General features: G+C 52.1%; 5 protein-coding genes across 5 annotated transcripts; 3 read left to right on the top strand and 2 right to left on the bottom strand.

Moving 5' to 3' along the window:
- Window positions 1–197: 197 nt before the first annotated feature.
- Window positions 198–3,192, bottom strand: CDV56_106658 (putative kinesin family protein (KlpA); the record flags this gene model as incomplete). The annotated part of the gene is made up of 4 exons (XM_026760277.1): window positions 198–374; window positions 433–1,994; window positions 2,045–2,941; window positions 2,994–3,192. 4 exons carry the CDS (start codon window positions 3,190–3,192, stop codon window positions 198–200), a joined length of 2,835 nt encoding a protein of 944 aa, XP_026615597.1.
- Window positions 3,193–3,876: 684 nt separating this feature from the next.
- CDV56_106853 (coronin) lies at window positions 3,877–6,171 on the top strand (the record flags this gene model as incomplete). Its single annotated transcript, XM_026760472.1, has 9 exons — window positions 3,877–3,910; window positions 3,965–3,993; window positions 4,057–4,116; window positions 4,175–4,317; window positions 4,371–4,419; window positions 4,478–4,581; window positions 4,653–5,114; window positions 5,173–5,878; window positions 5,929–6,171. 9 exons carry the CDS (start codon window positions 3,877–3,879, stop codon window positions 6,169–6,171), a joined length of 1,830 nt encoding a protein of 609 aa, XP_026615598.1.
- Window positions 6,172–6,832: 661 nt separating this feature from the next.
- CDV56_107011 (uncharacterized protein) lies at window positions 6,833–10,107 on the bottom strand (the record flags this gene model as incomplete). Its single annotated transcript, XM_026760630.1, has 7 exons — window positions 6,833–7,811; window positions 7,872–7,910; window positions 7,965–9,027; window positions 9,085–9,370; window positions 9,428–9,819; window positions 9,882–9,991; window positions 10,064–10,107. The coding sequence occupies 7 exons, from the start codon at window positions 10,105–10,107 to the stop codon at window positions 6,833–6,835; spliced, it is 2,913 nt and encodes a 970-aa protein (XP_026615599.1).
- A 1,727-nt stretch (window positions 10,108–11,834) lies between these two features.
- nctA (negative cofactor 2 transcription regulator complex subunit BUR6) lies at window positions 11,835–12,643 on the top strand (the record flags this gene model as incomplete). Its single annotated transcript, XM_026760866.1, has 2 exons — window positions 11,835–12,312; window positions 12,381–12,643. 2 exons carry the CDS (start codon window positions 11,835–11,837, stop codon window positions 12,641–12,643), a joined length of 741 nt encoding a protein of 246 aa, XP_026615600.1.
- A 652-nt stretch (window positions 12,644–13,295) lies between these two features.
- Window positions 13,296–16,090, top strand: CDV56_107314 (uncharacterized protein; the record flags this gene model as incomplete). Its single annotated transcript, XM_026760933.1, has 5 exons — window positions 13,296–13,304; window positions 13,376–13,483; window positions 13,551–14,239; window positions 14,292–14,522; window positions 14,584–16,090. The coding sequence occupies 5 exons, from the start codon at window positions 13,296–13,298 to the stop codon at window positions 16,088–16,090; spliced, it is 2,544 nt and encodes an 847-aa protein (XP_026615601.1).
- Between the last annotated feature and the right edge of the window lie 777 nt (window positions 16,091–16,867).

Here is a 16,867-nt window from a genome sequence, read left to right on the forward strand (position 1 = left end):
CGCCTGTTGTCCATCAATCCAATAGATTCGTCACTATGTACATCAAATCCAGCACCAAAGCCACAGAGGAGAGCGTCACAGAATGGTAATATCTTCAAACAGCTCGTGGAAAAGCAACTCCAAACACCGGCTGATCGAAGGCCTGCCTGGATCATAAAGGCTGCCTGAACGTAAAAGCAAAATAGGAAGAGGTATCATTAAATATCACGAACGCGAGTCTGTCGCTTTGCCGTGCCAATATGTGTGTTGTGCACCTTCGTAGCGAATTTGAGACTAGTCAATGTCTCTGAAAGGTGGGCTTGCAATGGGCTGCACATCACAAACATGAGAGTCTTGGAGTTTCCACCCAGTGAAAATTGAAGCAAGTAAGTGAGCTATCAAACCGAGTCAGTAAGCTTGTTGAACATTGACGATCAGAGGAGAAAAACAAACCTTGCTGTTCCGGTAGGGAATGTGTCCACCTTCCTTTCCTTGTCCAAGAGCCGCAATGACATCTCCGAGACAGCTCAAGCTGCGATTGATGTTCTGTGTTTCCTTCAGTCTGTCCCCGGTTGCCTGGCTGTGACTGAGCCGTTCGCTACCGGCCAGATCCACTAGGTTCAGGGTTCCCTCGCTGCGCTCGCCGGTAATGCTGTTTTCCCCGAGAAGCTTGAGAATGAAGACCGAGTGTGACCGAGAAGATCTTTCGTTGGCTTTGGTGGCCGCCACGGACCGATTGGCCGCAGCTCGTGTCAGAATACACTCGACCATCTCGGGCGACTCCAGCCGAACTGTGGTGATGTCGGTGATCATCGTCTTACATCTCTGCATATCGTGGCGGATCTCGTGTTTCTTCTTGTCTAGCTCTTCTGCCTTGCCCAGAAGGTCGTTCAGGTTTTCGTTGTACACTTCCACGAAGTTGCCTTCCATGGTGTATCTCCAGCCCTTTTCTTCCAGGCTCTGCGCGGTCTCGTAGATCTGATGCACTGCCCTGGGGATCATGCCATCAAGAGAAGACATGGTATGTGTCTTGCCACTGCCTGTCTGGCCATAGCAGAAGATGCAGACATTGTACCCATCGAGGGCACTCTGTACGAGTTGGCTGATTTCCTCGAACACCTCAGCATTCTGAGTCGAGGGTCCGAAGACGCGATCAAAGGAGAAATTGTTGTTCTTTCGAGTAACAGTGCCGAGAGCGCTCCTTTCTTCAGGTCCCAGAAGACAAATCTCTTTGCACTCTTCTGCCTGGTCCGGATACTCAATTTGAGCGACTTCCGCGACTTCCGACTCTAGAGATGGGCGCACTCGACAAAACACCCGAATATTGCCTTTGAGCTCCTGCACCTGATTGTGCAGCTTCCTTCTCAAAGTTTCCTCCTTCCTCAACTTCTCCTTGGTCGCCTCGGTTTCAGCCAAAGCATCCATCATCTGCTGGTTCAGACGCTCGAAGGCCTGAGACTGCTCTTCCCGCCCGGATTCCAGGAATTCTATCCTTGCCTTTAATGCGCGAACCGAGGACTCCAGTGTAACGCTGTTGCTGCTTGCCGTGTCCAGGTTCTGCCGCAAACCGTGATTTGCTTTTCGCTCACGCTCTAGATCTTCTCGAACAGCCTGTAAATCGTGCTGGAGCGTGGCAATTTCCCTATCCTTTCGCTCTAGCTCAAGTAGAGAACGCTGCGAGTCGAGAGCAGTCTGCGAGGTGATTTGGTTGATCTCTTGAAGTCGAACAGCTTTTTCGTCATTTATTTGCTGCTCAAATTGGCGCCTCAGCTCGCCGATTTCCTCATGGCGCTGGTTGTCTAGTGCCTCCAGCTGTTTCTTGCTCTCTTGTCTGACTGTCTCGATTTCGGCGCGCTGCTGGCGTTCTGCGTCGTCCATGGCAATCTCATAGTCCCTTCTCGCATCCTTCAGGGCCCCCTCGGCAGCATCTAGTCGGCTCTTTGTGGTCTCGAGCTCCACCCGTAATGAGAGGTTTGCGTCGGTCAATTCTTTTCGCGTTGCCTCCAACTCGCTCACTATAACCACCGTGAGCATACTTTTAGATCGAGTGGGTATCCATACTCACCTCTGCTCTTGTACAATTCCACGGTCTCTTTCAGACCGAAACTCTCTTGTCCGGCCTGGCTGACTCGTGAGACAAAAGCATTGAAAAACTCCTCCATCGTCTTTTCGCGCGTATCCTGATCCCACTCGGCGCCTGTAGAATAGTTAAAGGTCTTGATCGAAGAATCTTTGTGCAGAAATGGTATGATAGGTGGTTGCCTTTTCCTAGGGGGATGTTTGGAGGGAGACGCAGGCTTCTCTGACAGCTGTCTCACGGGTGAAGATATGGGGATCTTTGAGGTAGGGGGTTTGATGGGTCCATCCTGCGCGGGGTGCAGAGATTTTGGGTCCAATATGTCATGGGAGACGGGGTCCTTTTCCGATGGATCCATAGCAGGACACGGAGAAGCCTCGCGTTGGTCTGCTCGCACAGAGGCCTCTTGGATACCAAAAAGCTTCCGTTGCGAGCCAGGCCAATCACACGACACCTTCCGGTCACTACGCGACGTAATAGATGCAGGGTGCGAATAAATATCAAATATGGAAAACAGGGACTGCCGCCTACCCTTTCTCTTTCCCAAAATGCTTGCAGCAAAATCCTCTTCTTCATGGGTATCCAATGACGTTGCAGGCCGTGTGATGGAGTGGCCGTTCGGTTTTCGGGAGCCAGCAAGGGAGGTGTGCGGTCGTGGCGCATGCGAAGGAGGTCGTGATCCGGGTCCAACGGTGGAGGAGAAATTGGTTCTGGTAGTCCGGGAAGCAGTCGAGGCCGATCGGGTCAGGGTCGATGATGCATAGGAGTTGGTTCTAGTATGGACTCGTCCCGTACCCGTGCCTGGACGTGACGTAGGAAGGGTTCCTGTTCCAGCTCTGCTGGGCTCGGGGGCCTGTGTAGCGCTTCTAGCGCGGGTTGTGTCTGCTGCCGTAAGAATGTGAAGTCGCTCTGTCAGATGTTATTGTGGTTCACATACGCGATAGACTCGAGGTTTTATTCGCAATTGTGCCAGGTTGGGGCAAGCCAGAGCGAGAATTGGTCATCCCCGATGTCATGCCGGCCATGGGGATCCGTGATTTAGTGGTCGGCCTTGGTTGCGCCTGCTCGTCAAAAGAGATAAGTTTTTTGGTACACATCAATTGAGATGGCCGAAGTACCATATGCTCGTTCTCCATGATGATCAATTGCGTTTGTTATCTTCACCGTAGAATATCGGAGAAGCCGGTCTATGACATCCGGAGCGAGAGACAGTGAAGAAGTGAGTATGTCTCAGAGCTGCAGAGCAGACAAGAGTCAACAGTGTATCAACTGGCTCTACGACATGTCAGGGGGGTGGAGCTGCAAAGGGAGGAAGATAAGGTGATGGTCTTCTGTTTAGCTGAGGTGAACAGTTTGCGATGATCGAGTCTGTTTTGGTTTCTGGAGTGACGGAAAGCGGTAAACAAACTTGGCTGACTCAGCAATCTTCCGGCGGGGATGCACTAGTCCTCTTTGGGACAAAGTGCATCGCCCTCATGTTCTTTCATTCGGCATCCTCGAGGATAATAGAGAAGGCAAAATACTTGTACATGAGCTTCTGACTTGGTCAGATTACTTTGAACTCTGCCTTCTTTGCAATAGTCTCTTCGCATCTGAATCATCTTACGAGTTTACGGCATACTCAGTTGGTGCTCCTTTCCCTTTCCTGCTCCCCACTGCGCAGTGGGCACCCACTTCTCCCTGGACTAACTAACGGCGGCTGGACTCTTGCTCGCAGACCGACAGCTTTCCCCATTCCTCCCCAGTGATAAAGTTACATACTCGGTCTCCCTTTTTCTTCAATTGAGTCTTATTGTATTGTTCTTCTAAAAGCCAGCGTCATGTCTGGTCGCTTTGTTCGTTCATCTAAATACCGTGAGCTTCACCGATCCCTTCCCCTCAGGCTGCCCGCCATCTGACAGGTATTAGGACACGTCTTCGGACGACCGACGAGAAAGGTACTTACACTGAGGCACTCGTGATCAATCACACGTTCTGGCAACGACTGATCTAATGCGCAGGATCAATGCTATGATAACCTTCGCGTGTCGAGAAATGCTTGGGATACCAACCTTGTCAAGGTCCGCCTCGCCCGCATCCAGAATTACCCCCTGAAGACAGTCTAAACCCCCAAGCTAGGTCAACCCTCGTTACCTCTCCGTGAATTGGGAAGCTGGTGGTGGTGGTGCTTTTGCTGTCATTCCTCTTGAAGAGCGAGGCAAATTACCCGAGAGAATACCTTTGTTCAGGGGTCATACCGCAGTTGTTCTGGACACCGACTGGTGAGCATCCCTCGCCTACTGTTGATTTCGCGAGGAGAACCAACACATCCCAGGAACCCCTTCAATGATGATTTGATTGCCTCTGGTTCCGACGACGGCAAGGTGAGTTGATCGTAATTCCATGCTTCCAGTGCACTAACTCTTATTGGCTCTGTTCTAGGTCTTGCTTTGGCGAGTTCCCGAAGGATTCACTCTCCGGCCGGACGTCGACCCTGACGAGGTACAAGACATTGCACCTGTTGGAAAGCTGGCCGGTCACCCAAAGTGCGTTCTCTTCAGCCTCCCTCGCACTCTGATCAGTCGCTGGAATGTATCGGTCCTAATTTCTGTCGCAGGAAGATTGGGCACGTGCTCTTCAACCCCGCCGCAGAAAACATCCTCGCGACTGCCTCTGGCGATTTCACTGTTAAGATTTGGGATATTGAAGCCGGGGCCTCCAAATTGACGTTGAACCTGGGAGACATTGTTCAATCCCAAGCGTGGAGCGCCAATGGTTCCCTACTGGTCACCACCTCGCGAGACAAGAAGCTGCGGATCTGGGATGTTCGTCAGGAGCGGCCCGCTCATGAAACCCAGGGACACTCGGGTGCAAAGAACAGTCGTGTCGTATGGCTGGGTGAGCGCGATCGCATTGCGACTACCGGCTTCTCTAAGATGAGCGACCGCCAGCTGGCGCTGTGGGATATTCGTGCCCCTCGTGAACCCATCAACGGCTTCAAGACTCTTGACTCGATCTCCGGTGTGTGCATGCCATTCTGGGATGATGGCACCCAATGTCTGTACCTGGCTGGTAGAGGGTGAGTTGTGAATTCTTCACGATGTTCAGTTGTGATGATCTGTACTGATTACTACTAGCGACGGCAACATTCGCTACTTCGAATTGGAAAATGACAAGTTCGAATTCCTTGCTGAATACAAGTCGGCCGATCCCCAGCGTGGTATTGCTTTCATGCCCAAGCGAGGTGTGAACGCCCACGAGAATGAGGTCACCCGCGCCTTCAAGACTGTCAACGACAGCTACATCGAACCAGTCTCCTTCATCGTCCCTCGCCGGTCCGAAAATTTCCAAGATGATATCTACCCCCCTACCATCGGTCTGAAGCCCGCTATGGGCCCCTCTGAATGGTTCGCTGGAAAGGAAGCCATCCCTCCCAAGGTTTCCATGGCCAGCATTTACGAAGGCCAAGGTCTGAAGGAGGTCACTGGTGTACAAGAGAAGCCTACTGCCACCATCAGTGCCCCTGAGCCCAAGCCCGAGCCCGAACCCAAGCCCGCCGAACCTGTCGCTGCAAAGAAGGCCCCTGAACCCGTCTCGACGCCCTCACCCGTCATCAAGCCCGAGGTGTCCATGAAGGAGCAAGGTGCTTCAATGGCTGCCATGGTGAACAAGTTTGCCGACAAGGAAGATGAAGCCGAACCAATGGATGATGATTCCAGCTTCGAGGAAATCCCTAAGCCTACTGAGCGGGCTGCTCGTTCCGCGGACAACGCCTCGCCCTCGATAAAGAGCAGCCCATGGAACCAGAAGGAAGAGGCCAAGTCGCAGGCTAGCCCTGCTCCGGTGAGCTTCTTTCTTCTAAACCCTCCGCGGCCAAGAACTAATAAAAACAGGCCTCTCCCGTCGTCGCTGAACGAAGCACCCCTACCGTGTCTACTCCTACCACCACAACACCCCCTGCATCCGCAGGATCGACCCTTCAGTCCAGCGCCTCTGTTGCCGCCGACGCCGTCCAGCGTGAGATCTCGGCGATCAAGGACCTGCTCGCGGAGCAAACCAAGACCATTGCATCGCAGGCGGAGCAAGTGCAGAACCTGACTGCGGAGATTGAATCTCTTAAGGCCAAGCTGGGCTAGCCGATTTCTTTTCCGTGATAGCCTCTGCCATGTAGTGTACTCTAACTTGTGTTCGTCGGGGACGTTTTGCAACCTAAAAAGAAACCGTCCTCTTCGTTTGTCCATAGCCATAGTCGGTGTCTTATATTCTCGGGGCTTATAGCATGTTGCAATGTCAATACCACTTCATATCGAGTTTACTCTCTCCTTTATTGATTTTGGATCATTGGGTCTGGACGAGCCATGCGGGGTGTTTATAGAGGTTGTATGGCCATATGATATTCACGCTAATCTGTAACGCCTTGACGATGACACCCTCCGAGCATACTCGATCAGGTTCCTGAAAATGTTTCGTCCATATATCCAAGCTAATCATTTTGCATTGACAATTTGATAACCATGCTCACCATCGTAAGCTACACCGATATGACTCTCTGATTTAAGTTACGGCACACGTCAAGAGTTCATACATCTAGTGATATTTTTCTCTTAAAAATCACTGCCAGTGTCTGATGATGCTTCCATTTAGTACTAGTACTATCCATCCTATATGTACATGTAAATCGGGCGGTGCTGCGCGATGCCAGGAGAATGAGTACCAGAGTGAAGCACCTCAAATATAGCCTGGCATGCGCTCTTCTATCTAGTCAGTAGCGAGGACGGGAGCTGGAGTGTCTCGTGATCACGACCACCGGCTAGCCTCTCGCTCTCGTTCCACACGCGCCGCACGCGCCGAATCAGGCTCCTCGTCTTCATACTTGTAGCTGAGCCGACGGCCTCCGGCCTGGGTACGCTCCTGCCGGCTATCGCGTCGGCGGCTGGATTTGGCCTCTGCGTTCATCGCTTCCCGCCGCTGCTGCTCTTTGAGCATTCGTTCGCGATTGCGGGCCTCGCGCTCCAGCGTGTGTGGATCCTTTTCGGGCTCGGAGGGCTTGGCGGGTGCTTTGTCTCTGGCGCGGTCTTTGTCTCTGTCGCCGCCGTCCTCGCGGTCTCGCTTGATACGTCGGGAATGGTGGCGAGAGGAATAGTCACTGTCAGCGGGGGACTGGGTTCGGTCGCGGCGAGAGCGTTTCCGATCCCGGTCTCGCTCGCGGTCTCGATCCCGGTGGCGATCACGGTCTTTTTCGCGTTCACGGTGTCGATCGCGGTCACGGTTACGCTCTCTTTCTCTGTCACGGTCGCGCCGTCTGGCGTCTCTGTCTCGGTCTCGGTCCCTGTCTCTGTCTCGATTTCGTTCTTCTTCGCGGCGACTGGAGCGGTCCTTCCGCGAGACGGACGCTCTGCTCTCCGAGCGGGAGGCGGGCTCCTCTAGGATCCGCGGAAGACGATCGACGTCATGCGAATCTCCGTTGCGGCTGCGACTCCGGCTTCGGCTGCGACTGCGGCGATGGGATCGATGGGAGCGACGTGCACCCCTGCCCTCCCGTTCCTTGTCCCGTCGGTGAGATGATCGTTTAGAATCAAAAGACGGAGAGCGAGAACGGCGGACATCCTCGGCCGCGGATGGCTCGTCGTATTTGTCTTCTCGACGGGGCCTTCTGGGCGCATCACGTCTGCGTTCGAGATTCTCGGTGCCATTATCCACTGTTGGTGAGCGCTGACGGATGGAGCGGCGGCCATCGACCTCGGAGCGACCGGGAGATCGGGATCGACTCCTCGGTCTGGAGGAAGACCTGACTCTTGACCTTGATCTTGACCTTGATCTCGATTTCGACCTGGACCGGGTCTGTGCGTCTTCGTGCGGCGTTGTTGGGGTTGCGCTACATCAATATGTCAGGTTACGATGCAGACTGAAGAGCCGCTGTAGGACTTACCTCTGTTCGCTTCTTAGCGACGCACCTGCAGGTCGTCCCTGAGCAAAGAAGTTCCGTTGTCTCAGAACACTAGTGTTGGGGAGACCCTCACGCATTGCCCTAGGAGCGGCAGGGGCTCCTTCAACGCCCTGACCCCGCGGTTCCTGCTGCATGTTTGACCCGCCCATAAAAGGAGGGCCCCCAAAGCCACCCCCGCGGCCTCCTGAGAACGGTCCGCGCGTATAGCCTCGTCCAAAGCCCATTCCCATGTGGCCAGGCATGCCCATCGAAGCATTGGGCATCATTTGATAATGGTTGGTCTGATCAAGACTGTCGATCGTAGGGATCCCTCGCAATTGGGTTTCCTCTTCCCCCGTATTTCCATCGGCAGTGGGTCCGTCTGCAGATATAGCCTCTGCTGCAGTGTCGCCAGAAACTTCCTGAGAAGCTGCCTCCTTTGACGGCTCCTGGTCAGGCTTCACTTGTCCATCGCCGGATACATTCTGTGTGTCGCCAGTCCGTCTTTCCGGGGCGCTGGGATCGTCCTGCGATATTCCAGCAGGGCCACCTTCCTGCGACTGGCCTGCCGTGTCTTGATCAAAGTCAGAAGAATTAGGGGTTTGGAATGCTGCGTAGTTAGCATTAGGGGGATAATTAGCCTGCATATGCCCAGCAAAGCCGCCACGGCCACGGCCGCCAGGAGCAAACCCACGGCCGCGGCCTCGGAAATTGCCTCTGCCATAACCGGGGCCATAGTACCCGTTCTGAAAATCTTGGCTAGGGAACTGTTGTTGCTGCATTTGAGCATGAACTCCGTTGGGTTGAGACATATTATATCCGCCAAATCCAGAAGGACCCCCATACTGCGGGCCCATACCATTTGCGAAAGCATTTGGATTGAATTTATCTTGGCCTCCATTCCACATATTGTTCTGAGAGCCGTCCCATCCCCCATACATCCCTTGACTAGCGTCGTAATTCATTCCCATATTCATGCCACTGTTCATGCCATTCATGCTCATCCCGTAGCCTCCAAGCATACCCTGATTCGTGACCATTGGGTCCATTCCCATACCAGACATTCCTGGAGCCGTCATGTCAGTGTCTGAATGCTTTAAGAGACAGATAAGGAGAAACTTACCCATTGGGTTGGGGAAGTTGAACATGCCGTTAGCCATGAACTGGGCCATTGGATTGAAATCGCCGCTGGCGTTGTTCCATGCCATGCTTGGAAAGGCGCCGGGTCCCATGTTGAATCCCATGGGATTGGCGAACATCTGTGCCGGGCCTTGGGCCTGAGTCATTCCTTCGTCCGCGGGTTGGGGGAGCTGAGGCTCTTGCGTCGCATCTCCTTCGGCAGGTTCGTTTCCCTCTGCAGCCTCATCTGTCTGACCTGCCTCGACCGGGCCATCTTCAGCTTGCTCGTTCTGTTTCAGAGGCATTAGCCATCGCCAAATACGTGGGCGTAGTCACCAACAACGTACTTCAACAGAAGCCTTGAGTACTGCTCCTTCATTTATATCTGCCACATTCTCAGGAACGGTGTCCGACGGCTCTGCACCAGTCACAACATTAGATGATGCGTCCCGTGCGACATCATTAGTGTGAAGTTTGCCCTCTGGTGTCTCTCCCACCGCCTTGCCTGCAGGAGTTTCGGACACCGCTGGTGTCTCCGACTGAGCCGGAGTCACATCTGCAGGCGTCACTCCATTCGAGATCGCAGGCGTAGCAGATTGTCGCTCCTTTTCGCGTTTCTTTTCTTCCGTGCGAAGGAAGGCTTTGAGGGTCGTCCGTAAAGCTTTGTTTGGCTTGCATAGGTCGGAGGAAATGGGAGTATGTGCGCACACGGGGCAAGTCTCGGGAAGCGATATCTGGCCTAGAGATCGGACGGTCAAAAGATGCGAAGGGTAAGCTTGTTCGGGTGAGTCAAGTGCATACAGTTTTCACAGATGGACTGGTCGCAACAAGGCAAGCGGAACGCATTAACGGCAAGTTTGTTGCAGATAGCGCATCTCAGCTTAAATGGAATTTCATCCTGAGTGAGGGAGCTGATGGGGCGAAATCGGCACATTAGATCACAAAAGTAGCCTATAAGCTCGATAACTATGATATGCACTCACCTTGCGATGTCCATCAAGCCCGAAGGCTGGTCCGCCACAGCCATTGAGAGTGTTGCCAGCCAGTCGATGATGATAATGGAGGTGAAAGAATCGCGCAGCAACTAGGCTTACGACCGGCAAACAGAGGCCAAAATGGCAATATCAAAGATCAGGCCTGGGTCCACCATCAAGATGAGGCAGTATTCATCTCAACGGCTCCCGAAGCGAAATGGATAGAGCGTTGCCTTGTAGAGCAATCTATCTGTTGGCCAAATTTGGTTGATGGAGAACTTGAGGTGGTTGGCATGGAGAAACAAAATTCCGGCCACCTTTTATCGACCCTATCACTTTTTCGCGTCCCACTTCGGCTTACCTGCATTCAGTTTGTTTTACGAAGCACAACATGCCAATTTTGAACATCAACATGAACTACGCGTCTCAAACTTTGACGATCTCTGCAATCTGAAGCTTTGGTTGCACGATACTATCTACTGCGCTGACCTTTTCGTCTAGCTGGCTTCAATATCACTCCAAGGGCTAGTCTACAGAAGGTAGAAATATCGCTGCGTAAGGCTCTTCTGCCCGCTAGGCTATCAGCAACAGCACCAACGACGCGCCGTCAGATTAGATCAAGTAATTTTCGCCTTCATCGACACACAAGGCCAGCGGCGATACCGTCTGGTTTCTGCTCGCTGAAACTCGTCTTTCCTGCGTCTTGGGAGCTCTTTTATCATCATCAAGCGTCGTGGTACAAGTTGTTCATCAAGTATTTTAATCTTCTTGTTTTGAAAACATGCACATGTGCGATTACACTGGGACATGGATAGGTAGGAGCAGGGAAACATCAAAGAAAGGATAAACCATGGTATCCTATGCAGGCGGTTGGATCAGTAGTTGCATCATCGACAGTGACTCGAAGGACAAAATCACGCGCTGAAAGCAAGCCCAGCATAGAAGGCCCAATCAACGCGCTGTCCGTCCGAAACGCCTTTATGGGCGAAGTGGCGATGAGAGGCTCGTTCGAGTACTCGAGGACAATCAGGATGAATAGAGAATAGAGCATAAAGATAGTCAACCAAGAGAAATGAAACCAGGATAAAAGAGTAACATGTTGAATGGAGATCAGGGGGAGTGTTGATGCAGAAAGAAACATTCGAGAAGCCTTGGTAGTGACTTGGGAGTTGATTTAGGCTGTCGATGACGGTCAGGGAACAGGATCAGAAGTGAATGCACAAATCACAAAAAAGAGGGAGAAAAAAAAAAACCTAAGGCATTCCATAATTTTAGCGCGAGAGTGGAAGGCGGGCGCAGGGTTAAAAAGGGCTGCTGCTGCCCCGGAAGAAAGAAACCCGGACTGTTCTTCTGATAACTGTTATCGCCACGCCCCTTTCTATCCTTTGGCATACGCACTCTTAAGACTTCTTTCCCTCTGCTTGCTGAAGAAGCTCGGGCCATCCGTGGCGCGCCATCTAAACATCTATTATTATTTATTATCCTTAGTATTTCGCTGTCGTCGCGACTGCGACTGTTATTTTATCACCCCCAATCCAAAGGCATTGAGGTCTTCTCAGGGACGCGGTGATATTCACCTCGCAATTGCTTGATTTCCTTTTTGTGATGTATCTATTCGACCCCCGTTATATGTCCTCATACATATACGTGAAGTCAACTTAAGAAGATCCCCGGGAAACAAGGTACCTACCCCGTACTGCAACTATATCCCCCCAGCTAGTTTACGGCAGTGTCTGCATACACACAGGGAAATAGCCATTGCTAAAGCATCATCCTAGCAATGACAGATCAGGACAGCTCCTACAGACCCCGTTCTCCCGATCTTTCTACCCTTCCGTCCTCTATTCCTCCCACCATCAACGCTCCCATCTATCCTGTCGCGAGTCCTCTGGCACATCGCGCTTCCTACGACTCCTCACCTTTCTTTACCCCGCAATATCAGCACCCACCGGCCCCGCCTGGTCGGGTCCCTCAGCAGTACATCCCTCCATTCACAGACCCCAACTCTCATCTTTCCCTAGACATGGCTCGTCGATCCTCTCGTCTGGCGCGCGCAACCGAAGTCGCGCCCATGCCAGAGGTCACATACATGCAGCCAGTACTTTCGGAAGAGCCCCCGCAGCTCCCACAACCCGCGCAACCCAACCCGGTGGCTAGCATTGAGGTGAAGACAAAGTTTCCTGTTGCGCGTATCAAGCGTATCATGCAAGCAGACGAGGATGTCGGAAAGGTGGCACAAGTCACTCCCATTGCTGTCGGTATGTGTTTCCGTCTTCATTTCATCCCCAGGCGTTTTGACCTTGTACTGACTGCTTTCGTATCAAAGCCAAAGCATTAGAACTCTTCATGATCTCTCTGGTCACCAAAGCGGCCAAAGAAGCCAGAGATCGCAACTCCAAACGCGTGACCGCGTCGCATCTGAAACAAGCGGTCGTCAAGGATGAGGTTCTGGATTTCCTCGCCGACATAATCGCCAAAGTCCCCGACCAACCTGCCGGTGGAAGGAAGCATGATGATGACGGCAGCGACCAGAACGAGCAACCCAAACGAAAGCGAGGCGGGCGGCGGCCCAAGGATGATAGTGATTAGGGTCTGTCTCCAACTTTGGGACGTCTCCTTCCTTCATTTTCTCTGCCTTTTTTTTTTCTTCATGGACGACTTGATGGGTGATATCTTAGACGGGAATGGAGAGCGGGCGTATACTCATTTGGCGTTATGCTGGTAGGCATGGTCGGGCTTGCATCTTTGTCTGTTGATGTGAATAAGTACTTTTAGCTCTGGTTCATCGCCGTTGGTTTCCGGATCTGAGTTTGCTTCACTTCCAAATTTCGTTTGTTTCTTCCTGGGCAGTGCCCAGTTTTACTGTTGTACCTCATTGGCTTGACAGGATGCGGCATGATCCTCGACAACTGTCAGGACGGATGACCATGGGTTCTTGAATCACATCAAGAGTATGATTGGGTCAAAAATGCAGGCCTTCGTTGTCAAAGCCTCATCCTAGTGGTGCGTCTCGATTGCGCGTAGTTGGAGACTTGAAGCAGCTCATAGCTCTATACCCGAAAAGGACTCGTGGGTCGACATGCATGATTTATCCCCTAAGACGTGACTGCGCTATTCCCCTTTAGGCACTACTGTTGTCTCAAATCAACTGCTCCTCTACGGAGTATCCTCAGTTCTCTCTTGACCAGGCGATTGTGGTCGACACAGTGTACCAGAAGTAATATGCTGCTGTCACAGAACGATGGACTTTGTATGTTCCGGCTTCTGACTCTCCGTCGCTTGACCTTTTGCCAGGTCTCTGTCATAACTAACAGATAATAGTGGTCTCGTCTAATTGGCGGCTCCCGTTCGCTGTCAACCAAGAGCTTTCGTGCTACGTCGCCCACTGAGAGATTAACAGCTTTCAAGCAGACGTGCAATACTCTGCAAGTAGGTCTTCCCTGTGTCGGCAGATTCCAAAAATGAGCAAGGCTAACTCGCCCGCCTCCTTCGACAGCAAATATGGCGTTCCACTACCACCCCGTCGGGAAACCTATCAGCTGGAGCTCACGCGCGCATCTACATTGAACGGCTGAACTCCATCCTGAGCGATGAATCGCGAGGTCCCGCCCCTCACCCATGCCTAGCATATGCTGCATCCTCCCAGATCTTTGTGACCATCACGAAAGTCACGTTATCGTCCTACGATGGTGGCCAGGTTGGCACGCTCCGAGCCGCGGCTATCTTCTTTAACACCCTGATCGATTCGGAGGTGGATGGGGTCGTTGACAACCGACTGTTTGCGCGCGCTTTGGTGGATTTGGTCCGGCGTGCGGACAAGCACGACGAGGAGGTCGAAGGCAGGCTGGTGGAGCTCTTGTTTGGTGTCGCCAATAACATTCGTTTACAGCCTAGCATATTACCAGCTTGGTTTGCTCCAAGGTCCGACGACCAAGATAAGGAGAGACAAGCCAACACAGGGGCGGAATTCGCTGGCGCGACGAGGACCAACGACTTTCCTTTATTTTATCTGTTGGTGCAATACGTGCATCATGCGGGCCGGGCTGGCGATTTCGCTCGGACGGGCCTACTGTATCTGATTGAAACAGCGTCCAGGTCCAAGATTCTGGAGAGATGGTTGATCGAGAGTGATCTTGCGACCCTAATGGCTACGGGTTTAGGCGCGCTATACAGTCAGCTGGGCAGGTTAGTTGACGATGATAAATGCTGGAACTGAGAACTGGCCTGAGCTGACCAGATACCCTAGCCTGTCCTTCGGTACGACCGAAGAAGAAAACCTTCCACATATCGTCGCATTGTCGGACCATGCAAGACACGAAAGCGCCCTTCCGCCCCAGCTCGATGCGACCATGGATTCGTTCATGTCGTATCTGCTGTTCTGGCAGGACACGATCGACCATTGTAAATCTGCAGAAGTGAATGGTACTCTCTTGGACCATTTTCAGGTCTTGTTTCTAGAGCAACTTTTGTTAGTTCCCTTTTTTTTAAGCATTCTCATCGATCTTCGTGGTATTTTCTGACTATGCTAGGTACCCATCGTTACTGGAATCATCCGACGTGGAAGGTGGCTCTACTGCCGCAGTCCTCACCTATCTATACCGTATTCTTGAGTCAATCGAACAACATGACCTGGTTCACCGTATCCTTCATTTCTTACTTGCGTCGCCGTCCGACTCACAGTTTACGTCCAAAGTGGACATGTCATCCAGTCGTCGAAAATCTCTGGACGTCTTGGCTGCCTTCTCGGAAGAAGCGGCTCGGCCATCTCCTTCTCTCTTTAACCTCAGGGACCTTGCACTCCTTGGACTTCAATCAACGAATCGGCAAACGGTGTTGGCTACGCTACGTTTGCTGACAGTTGTCTTACAACGACATCACTCTTTCGCCCGGTCGTTGTTCCGGACTGTCTCAGGTCAACCTGCGAAGCAGCGAACCGTGGGTGCACTGAACACCGAGCTTGCACAGCTTCTAGGCCTGGCGATATCAATAGTCGATGACCCCACGCGGAATGATTCTTTTGAGAACTATCTGAAGGACGCTTCCTGGATACTGGAGGCGCGTCTGAGTATGCTACCGGCGGAAGATAATCTTGAGGAGGATCGACCACTAGAACTGCGAAAAGATGATCCCATCGTGCGGGAATTGCTGAACCTGCTAGGCACGTTTTTCACCAATAGTGTGATTGTGAATCTGGCGTTGACAGAAGTCCTGACGAGCATCGCTTCCTCGCATCTTGTATCTCTTGATGGGTGGCTTCTGGTTGATCCAATAAAATATGATTACAGCGCCGCACCTACAACCGAGGGTGATTCGAACTTCGAAGTGTTGGAGCAAATCCAGCTGGCCTATCAAGAGCCGACCTGGTCCAGCGCTGACGTACCCATGCTCACCTGTGTCCTGCAGAGTCTTGTGCAACAAATACAGGGTTGGCGCAGGGATATATCAGACTTTGACATACTGATCGCAGCTCGGCAAGACTTGCTCCACCAAGAAAACGATCTCAGGCGATCCCCTAGCCGGTCTCGACATGCCTCTGAACCTCCCACAGGCTCTGCTTCAGAGAGACCAATTGCACGAATGGCGCGGGTGGACTCTGACTTCGGATCTCCGCGTGGAAGAGCAACCCGACCCTTGGACCTGCAGAGCGTTGCATCCATACCGCAGCGCGCTGCGGCTGGATCACCCATGCGGGATCCCTCTGTACGCTCTGCCGCTACCCGGGAATCGTCTATGACCCGGCAATCTGCTGCAGACGAGCTGCGCAAGCGACTAGCCGAGCCTTTCCAGGTGAGGCCACAGTCACAGCTTCAGGGCGAGGAAGATGAGACTGGAGATGTCAAAGAACCAACAGACGTTCTTACAGACCGCTCAGAGGACGCGATTGTGGACGAACGATGCGAGTCCGCAACACTGGGGCACGTCCTGACCAATGCTGTTATCCTGTATGAGTTTCTGCTGGAGCTATCGGCGATTGTACAAGCACGGGGAATTCTGTATGAGGAGGCTGGATTTCCGGGGGTTGACGCTGCAGCCTGATAGTAGCCAAAATTAGCTGGGCTGTGCAAAGGAAGAAGGCCCCATTTGAAGCATATCGTGGGCAGGTACCGCGACCGGAACGGGATACCCATTTAACATTTGTTTTACTGTAGAGAATATAGAAATAGTATTCGACATATATTTCAAACTATCATTTCCCTTCAACCATAAGCTGTTATTGCTATTCCTAGCAGAGAGATATCTTACTTCTCTTTCCGTCGGATATCCAGTCTCGCTGATAGACAGCCTTCCAGGGCATCCCATTGGTGCTTATTTATGCCTGAGGCCCACTATCTTCAGGCACTACCCCTGAGTGTGATGTGGGAAAGGCACAGTATCTGATTGGCTGATGGCACGTGTGGAGTTCAAATTTAGATTCAATTTTTCTGTTTTCCGTACAAATTGAATGGACAAGGTATTGTACCTAGACCATTTATTATTCCTCGTGAGTAGTAAGCACGGGAAATAAAGCTGGAGATGAGAATACCATTGTGCTAGAAAGGGACTCTATTGCAGCTGGAATGTACTAGGTAAGGTAGGTAGTAAGCTGAGTGAGAGATGGTCTTGATTCATCATCCACATCGCTGGTCCGGCTCAAACATTCGCTGCCAAAAGGGGTTCCAGTTTCATATGAATGTGGATGCATTATGAGCAACTTGACTGGACTATGTTTATAGATTTGCAGTGGAGTGGAGCCCTTGTCATGATGGCCAGTGGCTTACTATGGAGTATTCTATTTCAATTTCTGATTTCCCTTTCCGTTTTTCTAGGCTTCAG

Source organism: Aspergillus thermomutatus (genome assembly GCF_002237265.1).
Source record: "Aspergillus thermomutatus strain HMR AF 39 chromosome Unknown NODE_62, whole genome shotgun sequence".
In the NCBI taxonomy this organism is placed as follows: Eukaryota; Fungi; Ascomycota; class Eurotiomycetes; order Eurotiales; family Aspergillaceae; genus Aspergillus; species Aspergillus thermomutatus.